The sequence below is a fragment of the Falco rusticolus genome, chromosome 7, assembly GCF_015220075.1.
Source record: "Falco rusticolus isolate bFalRus1 chromosome 7, bFalRus1.pri, whole genome shotgun sequence".
Taxonomy (NCBI): domain Eukaryota; kingdom Metazoa; phylum Chordata; class Aves; order Falconiformes; family Falconidae; genus Falco; species Falco rusticolus.
In genome coordinates, this window is record NC_051193.1 from 43,980,567 (window position 1) to 44,000,973 (window position 20,407).

Sequence of the window (20,407 nt, forward strand, 5' to 3'; positions counted from 1 at the left end):
TCCTATTTTTTCTAACAGCTGCTTAACTCAAGTAACTCTTATCTTCTCAGTACTGTCAGATTGAGCTGTATCATCTCAGTGCCCTACTCTATTGGCTGTCCACCCACAGTCACTAAATCATGTTGTGTGATGCTTTATACTTCAGCGAGCTGGCCTATGGACTGGGAGGTGGAAGTTCAAACACATCTCCTACTTGAGCTAGTAATGATGTGGTGGGATGCCTATCTCCCATAACGAATCACTGTTAATCCAATTACTCTGCCAATTTAATCACTCTGTGTAGTGCATATGTTTTGCAGAATGACTCCTGGTAGTGCCACAAATCTAAAATTTCTAAGCTCAATTGTGTAAACCAACTCCTGTATTGAAGACAAGTCTTCAGATAGCAATGATGATCATTTAAATACAAAACGTAAATTGCTTAAGAAATGTAAAGGTAAAGCAAGTATCACAATATGAGTATCTGAATTATCCACTAGTAGTGATGACTTTTGATAGGCCTGTGACAGCTGGCTTAAAGGGAGCTGAAAAAGAGCAACTGATTTCATCTCTTTCTGGGACAGAAGGAAGAAAACTGCAGTTTAAGTTTCTCACAGGCCACCTTTCCTTGAATGTCTGGAAAAATGTTTAGCATCTGATGGGTACCTGGTAATTCTGAGGCTTTGATTCTTGTTTTGATTTTGCTTGTGAAACTTGGGATTTTGAGCTATACTCTTCACTTACTGACTTATTGCAGAGGTGTCCTAGGAAACCATATACAGCTACACTGTTCATACTGGAACTCCAGTAATTCTTAGCTATATAATCCTCATGGGAGTTTAGAGAATAGAATACAGTAATGTAGGAGTGTTTGGTGGTGGTTTTTTGTGTGAAATCTGGAAGCTCCAAATTTTTTTTTGTGAACTATAGACTTCCATTTCAACTGTTAGCATGTACTGCCTCAGGTCTATATGGAGATCACACACTATTAAACTTAATGGTGTATCAAGGTCAATACTCAGATATTCTGGTGTATGGTCTTCCCAGGGATAGTCTGGAATTTCACTTAATTCTTAAACAAAAAAATCTATGACTTACTTTTGCCAAATACAAGACTGTATCAACCATGTCCTGTTGCTTCAGAGCTGACTTAAATTGTTTTTCGGCTTCACGATATAATCCTAACCTAAAGAGACAACAGATGAGATACACAAGGTATTTGTTTATTGGTTCTGTGTGTTGATTATTTTTTTTAAATAAAAAAATAAATTAAATAATTAAGCAGTGCACAATAAGCCAAACATGTACTGACCAAAGGCATACTTTAAGGTCAGGTATTTGTGTTCACATTAACAAATGCTGTTAAATATATTAAGGTTACAATTCATTAAATTTGGCCCCCTTTTGTACATGTAGCCTTCTGGTGCTAACTGAATAATGACACACTCATTTTCATAGGACTCCTTGCTGCTCTTTGTACAGAATGGACAGTAGAAAACGAGCAATACGTCATGCCTCAACTTCTACCCATGTAGTTTTGGAGCAGAATTTCCTCACTCACGGAAAAGAATAGGTAGATACTCTCCACTGTAAAGGTTAGGGAACACGTAATCATCTATAAAACACTTTCTCCTAGCCTCGTACAGAAAATGGTGAAACTTCTGTTACTGATGTTAAAAATCTTTAGCTGTGTTTTGAAAACATGTTGTATTGCAAATGGCACCACAGCTTATGACTGTTCATTAACACTGACCAAGGCTGAGCCCATCAGCGATGGTGGTAGCGCCTCTGGGATAACGTGTTTAAGAAGAGGGGAAAATAACTGCTGCGGAACAGCAGCCAGAGACAGGAGGGAGAATATGTGAGCGAGATAACTCTGCAGACACCGGGTCAATGCAGGAGGAGGGCAGGAGGCGCTCCAGGCACCAGAGCAGATTCCCCTGCAGCCCACGGCGAAGCCCACGGTGAGACAGGGTGTGCCCTCAGCAGCCCACGGAGGGTAATGGTGGAGCAGGTCTCCCCCTGCAGCCCCTGGAGGACCCCACACCAGAGCAGGTGGGTGCCCAAAGGAGGCTGTGACCCCTTGGGAAGCCCATGCTGGAGCAGGCTCCTGGCAGGACCTGTGGCCCCATGGAGAGGAGCCCAGGCTGGGGCAGGTTTGCTGGCCGGGCTTGTGACCCCGTGGGGGACCCAGGCTGGGGCAGCCTGTGCCTGAGGGGCTGTGCCCCATGGGAGGGACCCACACTCGAGCAGGTCATGGGAAGGACTCACGCCGGAGAAGTTTGTGGAGAACTGTCTCCCATGGGAGGGACCCTGCTGCTGGAGCAGGGAGAGCGTGAGGAGGAGGGAGCAGCAGAGACAAGGTGTGATGAACTGAGGGCAGCCCCATTCCCCATCCCCCTGTGCCGCTGTGGGGGAGGAGGGAGAGAACTCGGGAGTGAAGCTGAGCCTGGGAAGAAGGGCAGGGGGGGGAAGGTGTTTTTAAGATTTAGTTTTTATTTCTTGTTACCCTGCTCTGATTTGATTGGTAATAAATTCAACTAATTTTCCCCTGAGTCAAGTCTGTTTTACCCACGACGGTAATTGCTGAGTGATCTCTCCCTGTCCTTACCTCAACCCACCGACATTTCATCATATTTTCTCTCCCCTGGCCAGCCAAGGAGGGGAGCAATAGAGTGACTTTGTTTTTTGGCACCTGGCATCCAGCCAGGGTCAACTCACCACAGCTCAAAAAAACCAAACCACTCTAATCTTCTAAAGAACGTCAAATAAAGGTTAAGGATAGTGAGGAATTTCATTAGTTAGAGCACCTAAAAAGAAGCAATAGTTTCATGCCAAGATAAAACATAGAATTTTAAAAGGCTAACTGCTTTGTATTATCAACCTGTTCCTACAAGAATTGCTTGTAGCATTGTAAAGACTGCAGACGATGCTTCAGTTTTTTAACAGTCAATATGGTATCCATATGTTTTATGTTCCTGGGACAAACACATTGTAAAGAATGAAACGGGGAGCTGCCTCAGTACTTGTTTGGTTTATGGGATACAGGGCTGTATCAAGGAGGAGTTCCACCCGATTTGGTAGAACTGGCTGTTACAACCATAGCTAGATCCTCAGCAGCCATTCCGAATGGCTTGCAACAAGCTCTCCTCCCCGCTGCTGCCACTCCTTCCTCAGAGGCGTATCGTATCGCCGCAGTGTCAGGGTACCCCTAAGCCGTTAGTAACAGATGCTCAGGTACGGGGTGCCAGCCCTGAGGCCTTGTGGCTTTGGAACTGGTACTTAGTGGGCAATGTGACTCTGGCATAAAATGTCTAATATGGGTATTTCATTTTTTATAATTTCATCAATTTGAAGCCCTCATTGACAGTTAATTTCTCAAGCTAATATTGTAATAGTCATTTTGTGTGGTCTGTTTTAACAATAGTTCTTTGCATTTATTTACTGACTTTTCAAACAATGACTTTGAAACACATTAACAGAGGTGAAGATGCAACTAATTCAGTTACTTAAAGGTACTCAGCGCTGATGCCTTTACCTCAAGCAGTTGAACATTATCTCCTGTATATTAAAGGATATTTAAGCACAGCGTTCTCCAACTAAATACTTACTGAACTGTTTCTCAGCGTTCAGCATTGTGTAATACACCCAGCAGTTCAGGCCCTGCACTCACACCGACTGATCACGGAAAAAATGAAAAATGGCTTACCTATAGTAGCACTTCCCAATTTGGACTTTCCACCACCAGTCCTTGAATTGTGCATGCTCAGTGGCAAGGGCTGCCAAATCTAGAGCCTTCCAAAACAAACCCATCATCTTAACATTAATACCTTGAATGTTTACACAGAGAAGAAGAACACAAAGTGACCAATGTAAAGATTTTTGTAAAGAGCAAATACTGAACAAAAAGTCCGGGTAAACTTGAGGTGGGGGCACTGCTTTATGTTTACTATTTTATAGCTTTAGTGCATAAAGTAGCTGAAAGGATAATTTGTCCCTGTAAGAACACGTAATCCAAGCAGCTTCTAGTAATTCAAAAAGAAAATATAAAATTAATTTTATCAGACTCCTGACATGCTGCTTATAGAATATTTGTGTCTGCCAACATGCTTTTTCTAAGCTTCCCATCATTGTTCACTAAAAGTTGTTAAAAACAAGTAAAAATATACTAAAATAAAAAAATCAGTTCAGCCAGTTTGAGATACTGTAGAAACTGTCATCTCATTGCTAATATCAGGCTGCCTCCACTTCTGGGAACTCTCAGATATGTACAGTAAGAAATAATTATTCTTTTAAAAGTCCTATGACATAAATAATTGCTTTGTGACAGATCAGAAAAATAGATAAATATTCTAAGAAACAGACAGATTTTGAAGAGGGTGGAGGTCTAAAATCTCTTTTATCTGGTATACTGGAAAATCAGGTATGCTAATCAATGTGCTACCATCAGCCACTACAGACAGAATCTATGGCTTTTCATGTTTTAGCTATAATTTCAATATTCCTGTTAAAACAAATAGATGTGTGTTCTGTACCAAAACCTACCAAAGAAGCAATTGTTAGTGTCCCTTGTTTCAAAATTCCATTTTGTCCCAGAATGTATCAAAACATGCTATGTTATTTATATTTTCGCGGTATCTTCAGAAATAGTCTAAAAAGCTTTAATGCAGTATTTTTATAGCAAAGAACTGACCTTTTTTTTTTGTTTGTTTGTTTTCATAAACATTTTGCAGACCACAGAAATCAGAAACTAGCTACCTACTATGAACAACATGTAAAAGTTCTGTGCACTGGCCACGCAGTAGCAGAGGAACCAATAATTTCCAAGAAAAATAAAAGATCTGAACACTTGAAACACTAGAAAAAGCCTAGTTTAGTGACATCTACCTCTGCATTTGATACCTGTTCTTCCTGCTAGCAAAACGAGGCTGCAAGTAATCAACAGGTATAGATTTGACATAGCACAGCAAAGTCAGCGGAGCTATGACAACATAGACAAGTTGCTGTCTTTTGGCTCTGTGAGAAAGAATAATTTGTTTTCTGTAGCAATTCAGACTGAGAAGTTGTATTGATGCTGCCCTCAAAGAGAAGGAGATAGTTGTCATTCCCTGCCTCTGTGACAGGAGAGAGAAAACTGAGGAAAGCTTACAACTCTGAAGTCACTATTTCTTCCAGTTAGGTGGAACCCTTGACCTCAGATGGCAGCTCTTATCTTGGTTGCCTTTTGTTTCTTAATGGCTTTGCAAATTGCACAACAACATCTATAATGGGGAAGAAGCTTGCTTCAAGACAGAAGTTACTGGTTTCCCTCCCAATCAAATACTTTCCTTCATCTGATGGTATATAAACATTTTTTTCCCAGTACTGGGAAAATTTGGGAAAGTAGTTGATGTTAAAACATTGGTTACTTTTGTTGCATTTACAAATGTATAAACAATGTGCGTGCCTATCAAATACCACACCTGCTTCTAATGCAGCATGAGCAGTCACTTAAAATGAGTGAGGATCATCCTGCAAATAATGTGCTTCAAAGAGCTTTCCTTAGAGCGCTCTGATGACAAGTATTCAGGGAGAAGGACTTGAACTTCAGAAAATGATCCCTTCTGCAGCTACACATTCAGCTTTCTTTCTGGTATCCTAATTATTTCTGATAAGTATTTTATGCAAGGCTAACAATTCTGGCTGCTCTTGGAAGGTGGGAACTAAGACTGCTTCAGGCTTAGTAGACACTAACATCAGCAGTTTATCTGTCAGTGCAGATCCTGAATTCTTACTGGGATTTTATTACTGACATCAAGAAGCAAAGTATGACTTCATTTTAAAGTTAGTTTTTGAAATTAAGTCCTGTTTTTATACTTTCCCATTAAGGAATTAGGAAAGGAATAGGAAAATCCTGTTTCTGACACTTCACTAGTGATCGCAAAGACTTTAATCCAAAAAACCTACAGATGTACCAATATTTCTAAAAAGTGCTTGCCTGAAAAGGCTTTGTTCTTATCGGTGACAGCTTTTTGCATGGTAGTAGTTATAGACTTTCTGTTGTATTACAACACAATCTTTCGACAACATGGCCTTTGCAATGTTAGTAAATTGATTAAATTAGACTTTTGAGTCAAAGCCTTCACCTTGCCATGGCAATACCAACTGCTAACATATTTCAATTTGTTTGTTGCAAACTTTTTTTTTTTTTTAATTGCACAGTTTAGGTACAAATCAATGTTCAATCTGCACAGCATGTTAATTTAAAACCAATCTATAATAGCAGTACCAAGCATTATGCCTGTCCTGCACTCCTGTGCATTGCTGAATGTTGGTACAGTTGTACTAATAACTAGAAGGGAAAAACAGCATGGATTGTTGATTGGCAGATGCTGGTATGTCTTTTAAAGGATTTTTTTAGTTCTAGTGTACATATCAAAAAAACCCGAACTCCACGCTGATTGTCCCAGAAGCTTTAATAAACTTTAGGATATAACTGATCATCTGGACATGTTGGTCAGCTGAAATTGTTACTCTATAGAGTACTTAGTATAGTCAGTCACTCATGTATGCAGGAGTCCATTTCGATAACAGTCTTAGCCCTAGGAAGCCTTTCAGAACAAATTTATTTTACTCTGATTTTACTCTCTTATATTTGTGCAAATAAAAATAATAAAAAGCCCCCATACTTAGTGTGTTTTCCGTTAACAAAAAGTTCTTAATGAATCAGGGCTGTTTTTAAAGGAAAAAGAACGTAGATTCTTGAATCGTAAATGTATGTAGCATGATTTTACCATTACTTTCCTCAGATAAACTATATTATAACTAAGAATTCCAAATTGTCTACCAGCTATAACTTGGTATAAAACATATTGTAGGGTTGTGGTAATTTACTATTGCATTGCAAAATTACATTGGTAAACGTACATTTGTTTGAAACTTAGTGATTTCATACACAGTATTGTATGCACCAAGAAATTAGATAGATGGAAATGACAGCAAGCATCTGATACTTCTTTCACGTGCTGTTGTATGCCAGTAATTCTCCCAGCAACAGTTATTGACTGAAGTCTATTTGTAGACAAATCAATACAGGTTAGCCTGTAAGATAACTGAGTAAATGACATTAGCCATAGTCAATTTAACACAATTTCTTGTCGTGTCTTCCAGATTCCTATACTTTGTAAATCTAACAAAGTTCCATTATAAATAGATTTTTATCAGAAAGTATAATCTTCAGAGTATTGGGAAGAACTAAGGAAATATCAGAGCTCATGACTTCTGGCCCTAAGTATATATTGTACACTCATTGCTATTCTCAGGACAAAGTGTCTTGCCGTCATTACCCACCTGGGAATAACAGCAGAATATGATGTCACAGTCTACGGCTGAAAAAAGGCGCAGCTGAACTATTTCTGGACAAGTCTTTTTAACTGCCCTGCTCTTACAGCATTTAGCTCATAAAATGGCTTTCAGAAATAATTCAAGGAGTACAGAAAGTCAGTTATTAAATATATGTGTTCCAAAAGAAACAAGTCAAGAACAATAATGGAAGAGGTTATAGTAAATTCTTCAGAGAAGTATTTAATTTTTCATTAAATAAGATGAAAGACTTTTGAATACATTTTTAGGTGCTGAAAATGCTCAGTGCTTCTCTCTTCTTGCATCCCCATGTTTCTGATAATTGATAGATTACGGATGTATTTACTTTTAATTTGAACCAAGTTCCTAGCATTATTTGTCCAGTTAAATGCACACTGATTAATGACATTTCTCAACTGAAATTGCTGAGGCTTTTTCTTTTTTCTTTCCATATACGGGCTGAATATTAAACAGAAGATAAAGAAAAGTGCCTTTGCATCTTAAATAATGCAGCCGAGAACAATACAGACTGTTCCAGATCAGCACAGTGACAAAGGAAGGATATTGTCACTACTACTTCTGTGTTTTATATGCAAAACGGCAGAAACTGATCTTCCAATTTTACCCTTGCAGAAAGTCTGCAAAGCAGAGTCTTTTCAGTCTATACAGTCACAAACTGAAGCCAGTTTCTCAGGCTTCCAAGCCTTTCAAGCTCTTTCACCTCATCTCATGCAGCAAAAGGTTGTTTGTTTTTTTTTAAGAATGTGCAACATCACACAGTAGCAGGTGATACAAAGATGCAAGAGATGTCAGTGAATGTTCTAATAGGTGATCAAGCAAGATCCAGATCAACTCTTTAACAGTTAACATAGGTACTGTTTCTTTGCTGAATCCTAAGTGACCAAATTCTTTTCAGGGAGAAGCAAGAAAATTGAGTTAGTGAAATGCCATTGGTAGGACAGGTGTATAAACAGTGATGCAGCCAAGTTTAAGCAGAAGTTGAAGTACTTCTTTTTTTTGTTGTTTAAGAAAAATGAATGCAGATGAGGTTCAAAAAGAAGGGAGGACAGTCTGCAGAATAAAATTACATTGAAAACAGTGTAGAAAGCACAGAAGAAAAGAGGAATGAAAACAAATGAGAGAAAGCAAACTGAACAGTTTAAAAGAAACCCCAACAACGCTTCAGAGATACGTGTTACATTATAACCACACTTTGTACTGTGAAGTGTGACACAATTTTTTTTCCCTACAAGATGCTGTCGTTAACCAAACATGTTGATCTCCTTCTCATTACATAATAAACAGTGGTGACTAAGCTGATGCTTCTTTGCTTAAGGATATTTATTTAAATGAATAGGGTGTATAAAAAATTATAGGCAAAACTTTTCCTGCAAGGCAGTGATTTGGCTTTCTCTGCAAGGATTTCAAAACACATGCAGTACAGTGTAAAAACATCTTCCAATCTTTTTTCTGGAGTGCTTGGAAAAATCCTTGCGTTATATGAAATCATCTGTCTAGCCTAGAGATCCTGCATGCCCTTAAAGTGTAAGCCACAGGCACGTGTGGCATCTTATGACGTGACCCTTTTATTCTTAGTGAACTGAGTTTTCAGTAACAAACAACACAAATTTTAATTATTAGTGGCATAAAACCCAGGCACTTTCTTCATATTCAGTATCAGACTATTTAAATGTTAATTGCTATTTTTCTCTGACATTTATGACATTTGCACTTACTGTTTCATGCAATAAATTGACAGCATATAACTATAATCATTTGATACTAGATTAAAAAGCTTCACATAGCAGTACATTTGGAAATGTTTCTGATCTACGTCAACAAATACAAAATTTGTTGTGTGTGTTACCGACTAACTGGAGATTTTAAGTTCAGATCTAATCACACACCAGTCAGCAGTACTGCAGAAAATTCAATAACCATTTAGTCAGCTATGCATTATTGACACAAACAGTTCTTTCAAACAAACTTCAAGCAGAAGTTTTGATTCCATTTAAACTGAGTGAATATACTTAACATAGTAATGAAACATTTTGACATTTTATTCATTGAATAAATTAATTATTTCCCTGGGTCAACTGCCAAAGAAGTTCTGCAACCTCTATCTATTTCTGAAAGTTTAAACAGTATGTACCCAAACTTGCTCCTACCTGTTCAGTGCAGTAACATATGAAGAAGCACAGAAGAACAACTTTGGGTAGGGTAAGAGGGAAATTGTATAATTAGGAAAACTTTTGGAGAATAAATGTTACAGCAATTGCATGGAAAATACAATCTTTCTCAATACCACAAAACACCTCAGCACTATGGAATAACATTTCTAGAAAGAGTGTCCAAAGTCCTATTCATGTTTTATTTTTCCGCAGTTTCACCACATACCTTTTCTTTCTATCCACTCAAATGCATAAACAATCATCTCAGTAGTTTAAAATGTCAAATGATGTTCAGCTCAATCATTACCTATTTTGTCAGATATATTCACCTTCTTCTGTTAACGGACAGTCATCCGTAACTTACTGCTTATTCTCAAGCCTCAGGAACTCAGAACTTTCTAAGGCAGTTCAGCTACCTGACGTGTAGTTTCAGCTACTGCTCAGGTTCCAGTAAACTCCGTTAACATGGAATCATTAGACACAGGGATCTTACCATGTTGATAGATGAGGGACCTCGTTTTAAGCATTAGAATGTTTTGCTTCTCAAAAAAGAGAGCAATCTGTACCTTGGTATTTGCAAATTATCATCCCTGATTATCACCTCTGTAAGAAAAGATTTCTCTCTCCTAAACAACTTTTAACATTTCACTTCTTACTCAGATGTGATGCACTACCTGGATCCTTAGTTTAACAGAATACTGGCAGAAATACCAGAATGATACTTAATAAAGACTGAAAATGGAACATATGAATTACTCACATTTTTTACGTCATTTTCATGGTGAAAAATATATTCGAACAATGCCTGTCAGAAGAACATTTAAAACATTGTCATATTTGAAGACAAAAATTGATATTATTTTAGAGGAATACAGAATCTTGATTATGTTAGGCAGAAATTAATTCTTTGTGAAAGCAATCACATTCACACTTCACAGTTGCTGACATTTACATTTAATTAAGACTTGAAAAGACAAAAACTATAGATGTGCTACATTGTCATTACAGAAAAGCATTTTAATTCTTAACTTGTTGCAAGAGATTAGTGGAATTGTCTCTTATCTTTGGTCCTTAAAGTCACTTTACAAAAAAAAAAGGCAGCTATAATTTGAAAGTGAATATAGATTTGAAAACCTAGTACCATTTTCATGACTTTTTAACTGTAAAACCAACAAGTGGTCTAACAAAGACATTTTGCTATGTATAGTTAGGTGCTTATGCAGTGCAAAATCTACTTAAACATAGGTTTATTAAGAATGTAAGCTAAGCAAATCTTGCCTTAGGGAAAAAAATAATCTAAACCCTTCAGAATCTTGGGATCTGTAAAGGAACAACCTATTGTTACTTGTAAATGATAAATGTTAATAATATTGTGCTTCTGAAACTCAAACACACCACCATAATATCAAAGCTTAAAGAAAATGCATACATCAGCTGTGCTGTGGTAACTGCTCATAAGTCCCCCAACAATTGCCCGACACTGTAACTGCATCTTGTTTACTTCTGTAGAAAGCTAAGCCAGTCATACTACCTTGTAGCTGTTCTGCACCAGAACATAGAAAAGTATGTAACAGGTAATGGGGATGGCATTTTAAGTGAAGGAAATTACATTGAAAAATAGAGACTGGAAGCCTCTATTCCCAGAAATGTAGTATGGGTGCTAGTAACACAAAGTTCCATTGAGCTGAATCTTGATCTTTTTCTGCATCCAAATCTCAGGTCTTAATTGCTTCAAAAGAACAAAATGTTTTTCTAAATTCTTATTATTCATTATGAAAAAAAAACCCTAAAAGAAATTATTACCCCATGAGGAAAGAGATAAAGAATGAGACAGAAGTCTTCTAAGGGCTTCCATGACTCTTCTGCCAGCTTTTCTTAGACAAAATTCTTCAATTATTTACCTTATGGAAACTAGAGAATTACTAATGAATTGACACGTCTGGTGAGGAAAGTAAACCAGAACCTACTTTTCTTCTACTTTTGGTCAGAAAAGACTATGAACAGATGATTAAAAGACATTGAATAATTACACATAAAAACACATTTATAGGGAGATGAGAATAAGTGGATAACAAAAGAATCAAAAATAAAGAAGTAGCAGAACATTTCCTCCTCTAGTTCAGGGAAGCATTCAGTAAAAGTGAGTAAATCTAAAGTGATAAAACAGATGTTTTCTTGCCCGTCTGGCACAAGGAATTTACTGCTGTTATCTACAGGCCCTGACCTTCAAAAGGATTTAAATGACTGAACATTCACTTGGATAAAAATACCTAGATTTATCTTAATAACTATTAAAAATCCACAAGCTAAAAAAGAGAAAACTTCCTGTTTCATGCCATAAACCAGTTGCTAACTGAGATTTACCAGAGGCTTTGTCTGGCAACAGCTGATACCTCATATATCTACTATGGGGTTTCGGGTGACAGTCCTTAACATGGCTGATGCTAGGTCAGAGAAAAGCAACGTTCCTGTGTACTTCAAAACATCAGAAAACTTAGTCATGCAATGAAAAGACAGATAACCTAACTTAAAAAAAAGATGTGATAAATATACTTTGCAAACACATAAAGAAGAAGTAGGCAGGAGGAGTATATACCACCATGAATACACGGCTAATTATGTGAATTTAATAGTTGCAAGATTTACCATCTTTTTGGACCTGTGAGAGATGACAGCTCAGAGTTTTAAAGCTTTAATCAATAACTCTTACACAGAGTGCAGTTTGCAGTCTCACCTCCTGCTTTAATGTTGTCTTTAGCCTTAATGTTGTCTTGTTTAAAAAAACTATAAATCCATGTAGCTCCAAATTTAAATTTAGATCTTACATTCTGCGTGAAGTGTTAATGTCATAACGTATTAGCTTCATAATACTGACAAGTACACTTGCTGCCTATGGATGTTTCTGTGTCTGCTGCTCTACATTTTCTGGCTTAAGACACTTTTCATACAAAACTGAAGGAAGACAGAACTACCCCATTGTTCCAGAAAATGCTAATTAAAATTGTTAAAAATATATATGTTTCTCATTTCTGAGAGCTGTTGCTGAGAACTAAACATTTGGTATGAAAGCTAACCTACCCACTTAAATAGTATATAGAGTTACCAAATGATTAAAACCTAGCTGCCTTCAAGCAGAAGAACTAAGTCTAGTTTCTTATGGATGTGTCTTGTGTTTCTTAATCCTTCCCAGGTTTCTTACATTCTCCCTATATGTATACAGACCATGAAGGATTTAGAATAACGTGTGTGCTGGCTGACTGCTGGCAAGAACATATTCGACAAAAGGCCTGCAGTTTTTTCAAAGCTGATAAAGAACTGACTTATAACTGCCCTCAGACGATAGTTTGGAAGTCTTTCATTATCTCGCCAGACTAGAACTTACTATATTTGATATTGATTCTTCTGCCTGGTTTGGTTAAGAGGCTAAGGGACAGAGGTGTAAGGAGTGGTGAAGAACCAGTGCAATCGCACTAAATTTATTACCTTTGAAAACCACATTGACAAGCAATGCCCTATATCAGTCTAGATCAGGTTTTAAAAGCAAAGGAATTTGTTAATCATTAGGAAAATTTATTAATGGAAGTTTTGGACTGGAAGAGCTAATTTCCACCAGCAGATTATTATGTATTGCTAGTCTTCTAATGGTGTCCATCACTACGTTTCTCAAAATAGACTGAATACATATGGGTTCTTTCAACTCTAGGTTGCTAGTCAAATGTGGCTCCTGAGAGTGTGTTTGATGGTTGTTTGATACCTTGTGCAAAAATGGGTTGTTGGTCTTAGACCAACAGTTGTTTTTTGTGAACAAAGAACATCTTCATCTATACAACTAACTGGTTGTGTTGGGGAAAGATTCAGCTGAAAAGCCAGAGTGATAAAACATTACACAACCTTTAGGTCCCTTCCACTCAGAGCTAGAACCCGTAAGCTGGGCAGATAACCTCGATAAATTTGTGCTATTGGCAGCTAAGTCTTAGTTTCAATGTCTGTCAATCGTAAGATCTTAACTGACAATTAAGCAGAATTCTGAACAAAAAGATGATTTTTTTAATGTAAAAAGTATTAACTCATGCCATAAAAACAAAGAGGAAAAATCAAAACCATTTGAACACTTTTAGGTCAGAACTGCCATCTATTTGTACACAGAACTGCATCTCCAGACACTAAAGTGAGTTCTGGTGGTTTTTTGCTTCCTTACTTTTTTTTTTTTAGCCGTCCTTCATCATTCCTATGCATAGTTCAAAGTTATTTACCAATGGAGTATTTTATTCTATACAAGTGTTTTTCCCAAGTTATACTTTCAACGTAACCTCTTCAGACATATTTTCAATTTCAAGTCTTGTAATCACCATCAAAATATAAGTAACACACTACTTTTTCGGAATTTCACATCTATAACACAGTTCCTCATTGTTTGTATGCCCAATCCCACATACCATTACATTAGAATCATAGCAGAAAATAAGTAAAAGACATCACAACATTAAGCAAAATAGTTACATACCTTTGCCAGTTTGGGTTTTTGAGCATATTTTGATAAATTCAGTCGAGACAGATTTATGAAAGGGCCATCTGGATTTGTTAGCATTGAAGCCTGAAGGGGAGAAAGAAGTTGTAAAGTGGGAAGATCCCCTACACTTTTTCTGAGAATTTTCAAAATATTAGTAGCATACAAAACAAAAATACCCAAAGAAAGCACTTGTAGAAGCATTGCTCTACTGTGCAGTACAGACTCTTCCTACTGAATTTCATCTTTTCTGAAAGCCAGGAATTTGTCCTTCTCCCATACAGTCCCTGAAAGAGGTTGCATGAATTACTTTCTGGAACTGCCTTTTTCTTCCTTCTCTCCACTACTTCCATAATGTGCCTAAGCATGTATTTTGGACTAACTGGTGGATGGACTGAAGGGAGTTAGGATACACAACAAAAAAATCTTCAAGAAAGATTTAATAAGATCAGTTCATACCTGCAATAGTGAGAAGATATCACATTTTGTCATTAATGTGATGTTAATCTGTATTACATATTCGTGCCAGTTGCAGTTTATTAATATTACCAATAGAATGAGAAAAAAATCATGTAGTTTATTTTCTTTATCTTCTGAAGTGACAGACACTGAGACATTAGTAACTATTTTCAGTAAACTGAAACACTCGGAAAAGGCTTCAACATAGTTATAGTGAAATCATGTCATATTCTTTTCATGTCCTTCAGTGAATAAAAACAAGCCTCACAGAACTTGTGACTTTGGAATTTATGTGATTTTTTGTAAACTTGTGAATTTATGTACTTTTTTTATATAAACAGACTAGCAAACTAACAAGAAATAGTATTTTAAGACTCTAATTTGAAAACAGTTTAAATAAAAAATTAAAACCGCTCAGCTCTGAACTTGAGCTTAGATGCAGCTTTTAGGTCAACTACGATGACACTGTATCAGATACTATAACCAAGAAAGCCATAGTTTTGAGAACAGAGTCAAACAACTTACTGTTCCTAGCCTGGCATATCTCCCAGAAGCACTAGTAATTGGACGAGCTGTGAGAGCTGTTCGAGGTGTTTTTATAGCTTGTTCCATAGTACTTGGCCGTCCACTTTGCGTGCTGGGTCTCACAAATCCTGTAATAGGTCTTCCTGATTGAGTTACTGGCCTGAAGATGTTAAGCACATTATCCTTACGTTGAGTGGTATTTATCAATAGAGAATTTAAACACTTATATGTGAAGCACTTCATTTTCAGAAGTTAAATTTAGGATTTTCTTATTTGTAACTAGTCACATTTAAAAAAAATAAACAAACTCATACCTAACAGCTGGGCTGGGGCCTCCACCTTGGCCAGTTCCAGGGAGTTTCAAAGATGTTCCTGGCCCTATAAAATAAGAGCATTTCTCACTTCACATTGAGATACTACACTCTTGTCCAGGAGACTTTAAAAAATGATTGTTTTTTACAATGAACTCAAAATTTCTTTGCTCAAACTGAGGGGACATAGCACTAGACAAAGAAAACGAAAAAAAATATTGTACTGTACTACTGATGAATTGTCAGACTATTGCAAGAAACCTGCCACAATGAACTTGGGTTTCTCCTTTTTACCCTTCCCATTCTCTCCCCCACCCCACTTGGAGTGAGTGAGTGAACGGCTGTGTGGGGCTTAGCTGCCTACTGGGGTTAACCCACAATTCTCAAGAACATCTTAGCAGCAACAGGCAGCACTGAAGTAAGAAAGGTTACCGGAACAATGAGATCATGCTGATTTGGAATGGCAGTTTTCTACCTGGGACTAAAATAGCAGCTAAGTAAAGTAAGCCCACACTTTCAGCTATAAGGCAGATGGGTAATGATCTCTCATGTCATTAGACCCATGTAGGACCCCACCTACAATTCAGTGCACCATAAAGTTCAAACTCATCCATATCCAAAGGTCACCAATGAAAATACGGAATTGGCTTGTGCTTAGGGGAACAGATGAAGGGTCCCTCTTTCCACATATTTGTTTTGACAGTGGATCAGTAAGAATTACTAGCTCCTGCATGTACACATTCCATCGCCTTCACTGACATTTGATTATAGTCAGTTTTTCTAACTTCCTGAGTGTCTGAGAGACTGTTTTAAAAACTTGGTTAAAAGCAAGATATGACATTTATACCTTCTGGTCTGTTCACTGCTTGTTACCACGTACAGAAAGAAATGAGATTTAAGTTCACACAGCCAGTTTTTGACAAATCACTGTTACTCATTTACTAACTTTCTAGATACTTATGAACTAGTTTTATTCCAAATGCTTCCAATAACTGAAGTTGAACTGATAGGCAGACAGTTTCCTTCCTTCTCCCCCCCCCCCCCCCAGATAAACCCCAAGCTTGCCCTTTTTCAGTCTTTTCTCTCTCCCACCCTCAAGCTGCAATTTGTTATATTACCAGTCCACTGTTCAAGCAAATTTAGTAGCCTTGCTCAAATTGGTAAATTCTAACTCAATCTAAATAACTTCTAGCTTTTAATCCATGCTAACACCAAGCACCTCTGACTCCTTAATTATAGTAGCCACCTGGCTACAGCTGTATTTGAAGTTAAATAATACAAAACAGGTATTAGTTGCGATGTCCTTGGTAAAACCAACTAAACATGCAAGTGATGCTAAAATAACCACCAAAACACAGGGTTCTCTCTCTTCTGGCTGGTCGCACTTAGGATCTCTGTTGCTTACCTGCTCTTTATATTCCTGTGGATCTTGATTTATCTACTCCATAAGCGAAAGGGTGGACAGTCCACCCAGCAGAATTTCTTACATGATAACTAGGGCGCTCTTCTGAGAAATGGAGAAAGTGCCTTTCAACTTTACAAGCTAGCAGACAATGAACTGGTCTTCCACTTTATGAGCCTTTTTTTAAACAGTTACAATAATATAAAAAAGGTAGGGCATTAAAATCCATTTTCCAGACCTGTTCTTTTAATAACTACAATTGTTTTGTGCTTTTGGTATACTGGCAGAATGTTTACAGCGTTCAGTTCCCTTGATCCCACCCCAGGCAACTCAGTTCTTACTTTGAGAATCCCAACTGAACTAGCTGTGAACAGGCATCAAGAGGCCACAGAAGTGCACATGGCCGCTAACAGCAACAGAATTTAAGAGCGTAATTTCAGCAGACTGCAGATGACTCCCTTAACTCCCTAGTTAATGAAATAGCTGTGATTATCCATAACGCCTATCAGTATAAGTTTCTGAAAAAATATGTTGTCAAGATAACACTTTCAAACAAGGTTACAGCATTAGCTGATAAAATTGATGGTGTTAGGAGTCCAAAGGTAACGTACTGGGAATTGCCTGTAAAACAATGCTATAGAACATTTTTATTAATAAACAAGACTGATGAAGAATTAACACAGCAGAATTATAAAAATTTAAAAACTGGCAGAAGATAGATTTCCTTATATATGTGTGAAAAGGAACCACAGAAAAGTAGTGGTTTCCAGTGGACCCTATACAATTTAGTAATTACTTAATAATGCAAGACTGAGAGCAAAATCATTAAGATAGTTTAATCTGGAAACTAAGATATGCACAGACACAAAATTGAAATGGAGATGTAACCGATGCAAAAGGATTTGAACTGCTTAGTAAGCAAAGTACAGGCAATACCAGTTGTAATATGGGAGGTATGACCACACACTTCTAAATTTGTAAGCTGTAATTATAGTGGGGGAGGATAGCCTGGAAGATTTGCCACAGTGAAAGACCCTGAGTCAAGATCAACTGGCTAACACACTTTTAACAGCAAAAGAAAAAGCTCACAGTCAGCAAGAACCCATTATTATTATTATTATTAAATCATATGTAAAAGTGGAAGTGATCACAGAATCACAGAATGGTTGAGGTTGGAAGGGACGTCTGGAGGTCATCTGGTCCAACCAGGCTCAAGCCAGGCCACCTAAAGCCAGCTTCCCAGGGCCCTGTCTAGATTGTTTATGAGTATTTCTAAGAAGGGAGACTCCACAACATCCCTGGGCAACCTGTACCAGTGCTCGGTGATCCTCACAGTAAGAGACAGTGTTTCCTGATGTTCAGACAGAGCCTTCTGTGTTTCAGTTTGTGCCCACTGCCTTTGGTCCTGTCACTGGGCACCACTGCAAAGACTGGATCTGTGCTCTTTGCACTCTCCCTAGTGAGATCTGTGCTTACCTTTTATATAAGTGTAACAAAAAACACTTCAGGTGTAAAGTAAAATCAAGCTGTAGAAGAAAAGTGTATTTTCTATGGTCAGTAGACTGTTGTCTGGTTTGATGACTACAACTGAAAAAGCATGCAATTAATTGGAAAGGGTTAAGAAGAGTGTGTAAAGACAACTCAAAAATTAAAAAGATATACCTCAAAATGGAAGATTGTTTAGCTTATCAAAGGAAAGATCACTGGATGACTTAATGACAGTTTTAACTACTTACTTTGGAAATATACCTTTGAAAATAGAGACTTCATATCAGGCATAAAATGTGCACAAAGAAGCAACAGCTGGAGCTATAGCTGATAATTCCTACTAAAGATATGGCATACACTGATAAAAGCCAGCAAATTTAATAATTTACTAAAGACTGCAGGGGGTTCTTTCTCTCTGGGAAGTTCTTATACTTTCTGAAAAATTATATCCAAGCTCAGGCACATCTAGTGGATTTGAAGCACCAATAGCAAAGTCTTATCTCAGTGATTCAGGAGTGCAGGCTATATTATAATAATGGTTTTCTTTGGCTTTGAAATCTGTGACACATTATCCAGAAAGTCACCTTTTTCAGTTTAAATATAGTATGAACATATTTTTCTAGAATGCCTTATATCTCAATAATATTCATCAAATAATTCTTCTTGGCAAATGGTCTCTACCACAGGGGGCACATAATCAAGTAAAAGTCTAAATTATATGATTATGCTGTTTTAAGACAGATACATGTAATTAGATTATTAAATTGTATAAACACAACTTGAGTACTGCTTGACTGTTTATATGTGACCAAGCATGTAATGACAATTTTTAAAAATTTAATCAGAGAAATATGCAATTTCCTACTTCTATCCAGATGAGAAAAGCTTTTAATGCTTCAAATATTAGTTCTGGTCTGCATCCAATTCTTTCCTTGAACTCCTTGACATGGTAGGTGGTTGAGAGATGTATAAGATGCATAAAAATTCCCATGTGGACTGTACGAAACAGAGAAAAATAGGAATAATGCCAAAATGTAGTGGAAGACTACTAATTACTGCCCACTTAGTAGGGACCTGACAAAGGTTAAAAGAGCTGCATAAAAGAAACAATGACAGGGCGGAAGAACTGCCCTGGGAACGAAGAAAGGAAAAAGTAGAGAAAAGCAGAATAGAGAAAAACAGTTCAGAAAATGTTTGTGGGAAATGATACAAAAAGGTGATGGCAAGTTTGGCCAGACTGTTGCCTACAGTACAGGCATATGGATGAGATTCACAGTACATCAAGGGCGTATCTTCTTCTGTAGTTTCCCACAGTGCCTAAAGAAGCCAGAAAAGAGTAAAAGAAATCAATGCACTGATAGAAAACAGCTAGTGAGTACAGAGATGTAGAGGAAAAGCTGACAAAACACTGTTTGCCTGACAGGCCTGAGGACTACGCCAAGCTCATTATCTCACCATTGCCATGCAACCATAAAACAAACTAAATCTTTTCTTGTAGCTAGAAGCCATGTAAGGTCACCTCAGTATGTACTACTTTATGCTAGATGACAATCCTGACCAAAAGCACTCTTGTTGCTTCAATGTATTTAAGTGAACGTCATTCTTACGTGCGACTTGAGCAATGGCATTTTCATCTAGTATCACCTCTGCGATTCCCTCTTCATCCATATCGATTTCATCCACGTACACCATTTCTGTCAAAGCTCGTGTTTTCAGGCTCCAGGCAGCCTGAATAAGGATAAAGTGAAAAGAAAAATATCTTCAAGACACCAAGCAAATAATCTAATCAGCAATTTTGCCTTTTTTAATTATTATTCCTGTCACATTTTTAATAGGCTTGAAGAAGTACTGACTTAAACAGCTGGGTATATCCACCAGTTGCCTGATGGAGGTGGAAAGGGGAGTAAAACTTTAGACAACTCTTTTGGAGTGGAACAGCTACAGTCACTGAGTTTGGAGGACAGAATTTCATGCCTCATGAAAAGTTATGCCTAATTTAGGTCACAGGCAATCCTCTTGAGATCTTCTACTTTTGAAGAAACCCGCAGCTAGCAGTGCCATTCAAAACCCACCACTGACAGACACTTTATTTAAGTTGGGATGGGAGAGGAAGGTAAGTAAACCACTGTGCTGCAAATAATGCCCTTCTCAGGCACGTGTAGAGAAAGAAGGAAAATCTTTTAACCAGCAGTTAAAGATACAGTTTTTGTGGGTAAGTTACTAT

At 37.5% G+C, this 20,407-nt stretch overlaps 1 protein-coding gene across 2 annotated transcripts in view; it reads right to left on the bottom strand.

Moving 5' to 3' along the window:
* The window catches only part of TTC8 (tetratricopeptide repeat domain 8), a 44,578-nt gene that overhangs the window by 12,024 nt on the left and 12,147 nt on the right, over window positions 1-20,407 (bottom strand). The window contains exons 3-9 of one of the 2 annotated variants that reach the window (XM_037394724.1): window positions 19,791-19,911; window positions 15,297-15,360; window positions 14,983-15,142; window positions 13,996-14,085; window positions 10,252-10,296; window positions 3,689-3,774; window positions 1,078-1,165 (exon numbers count right to left, since the gene is read on the bottom strand). In XM_037394724.1, coding sequence (XP_037250621.1) covers window positions 1,078-1,165; window positions 3,689-3,774; window positions 10,252-10,296; window positions 13,996-14,085; window positions 14,983-15,142; window positions 15,297-15,360; window positions 19,791-19,911 — 654 coding nt within the window. The remainder of the gene's footprint in view (window positions 1-1,077; window positions 1,166-3,688; window positions 3,775-10,251; window positions 10,297-13,995; window positions 14,086-14,982; window positions 15,143-15,296; window positions 15,361-19,790; window positions 19,912-20,407) is intronic. The other variant, XM_037394725.1, reaches the window with a different exon arrangement.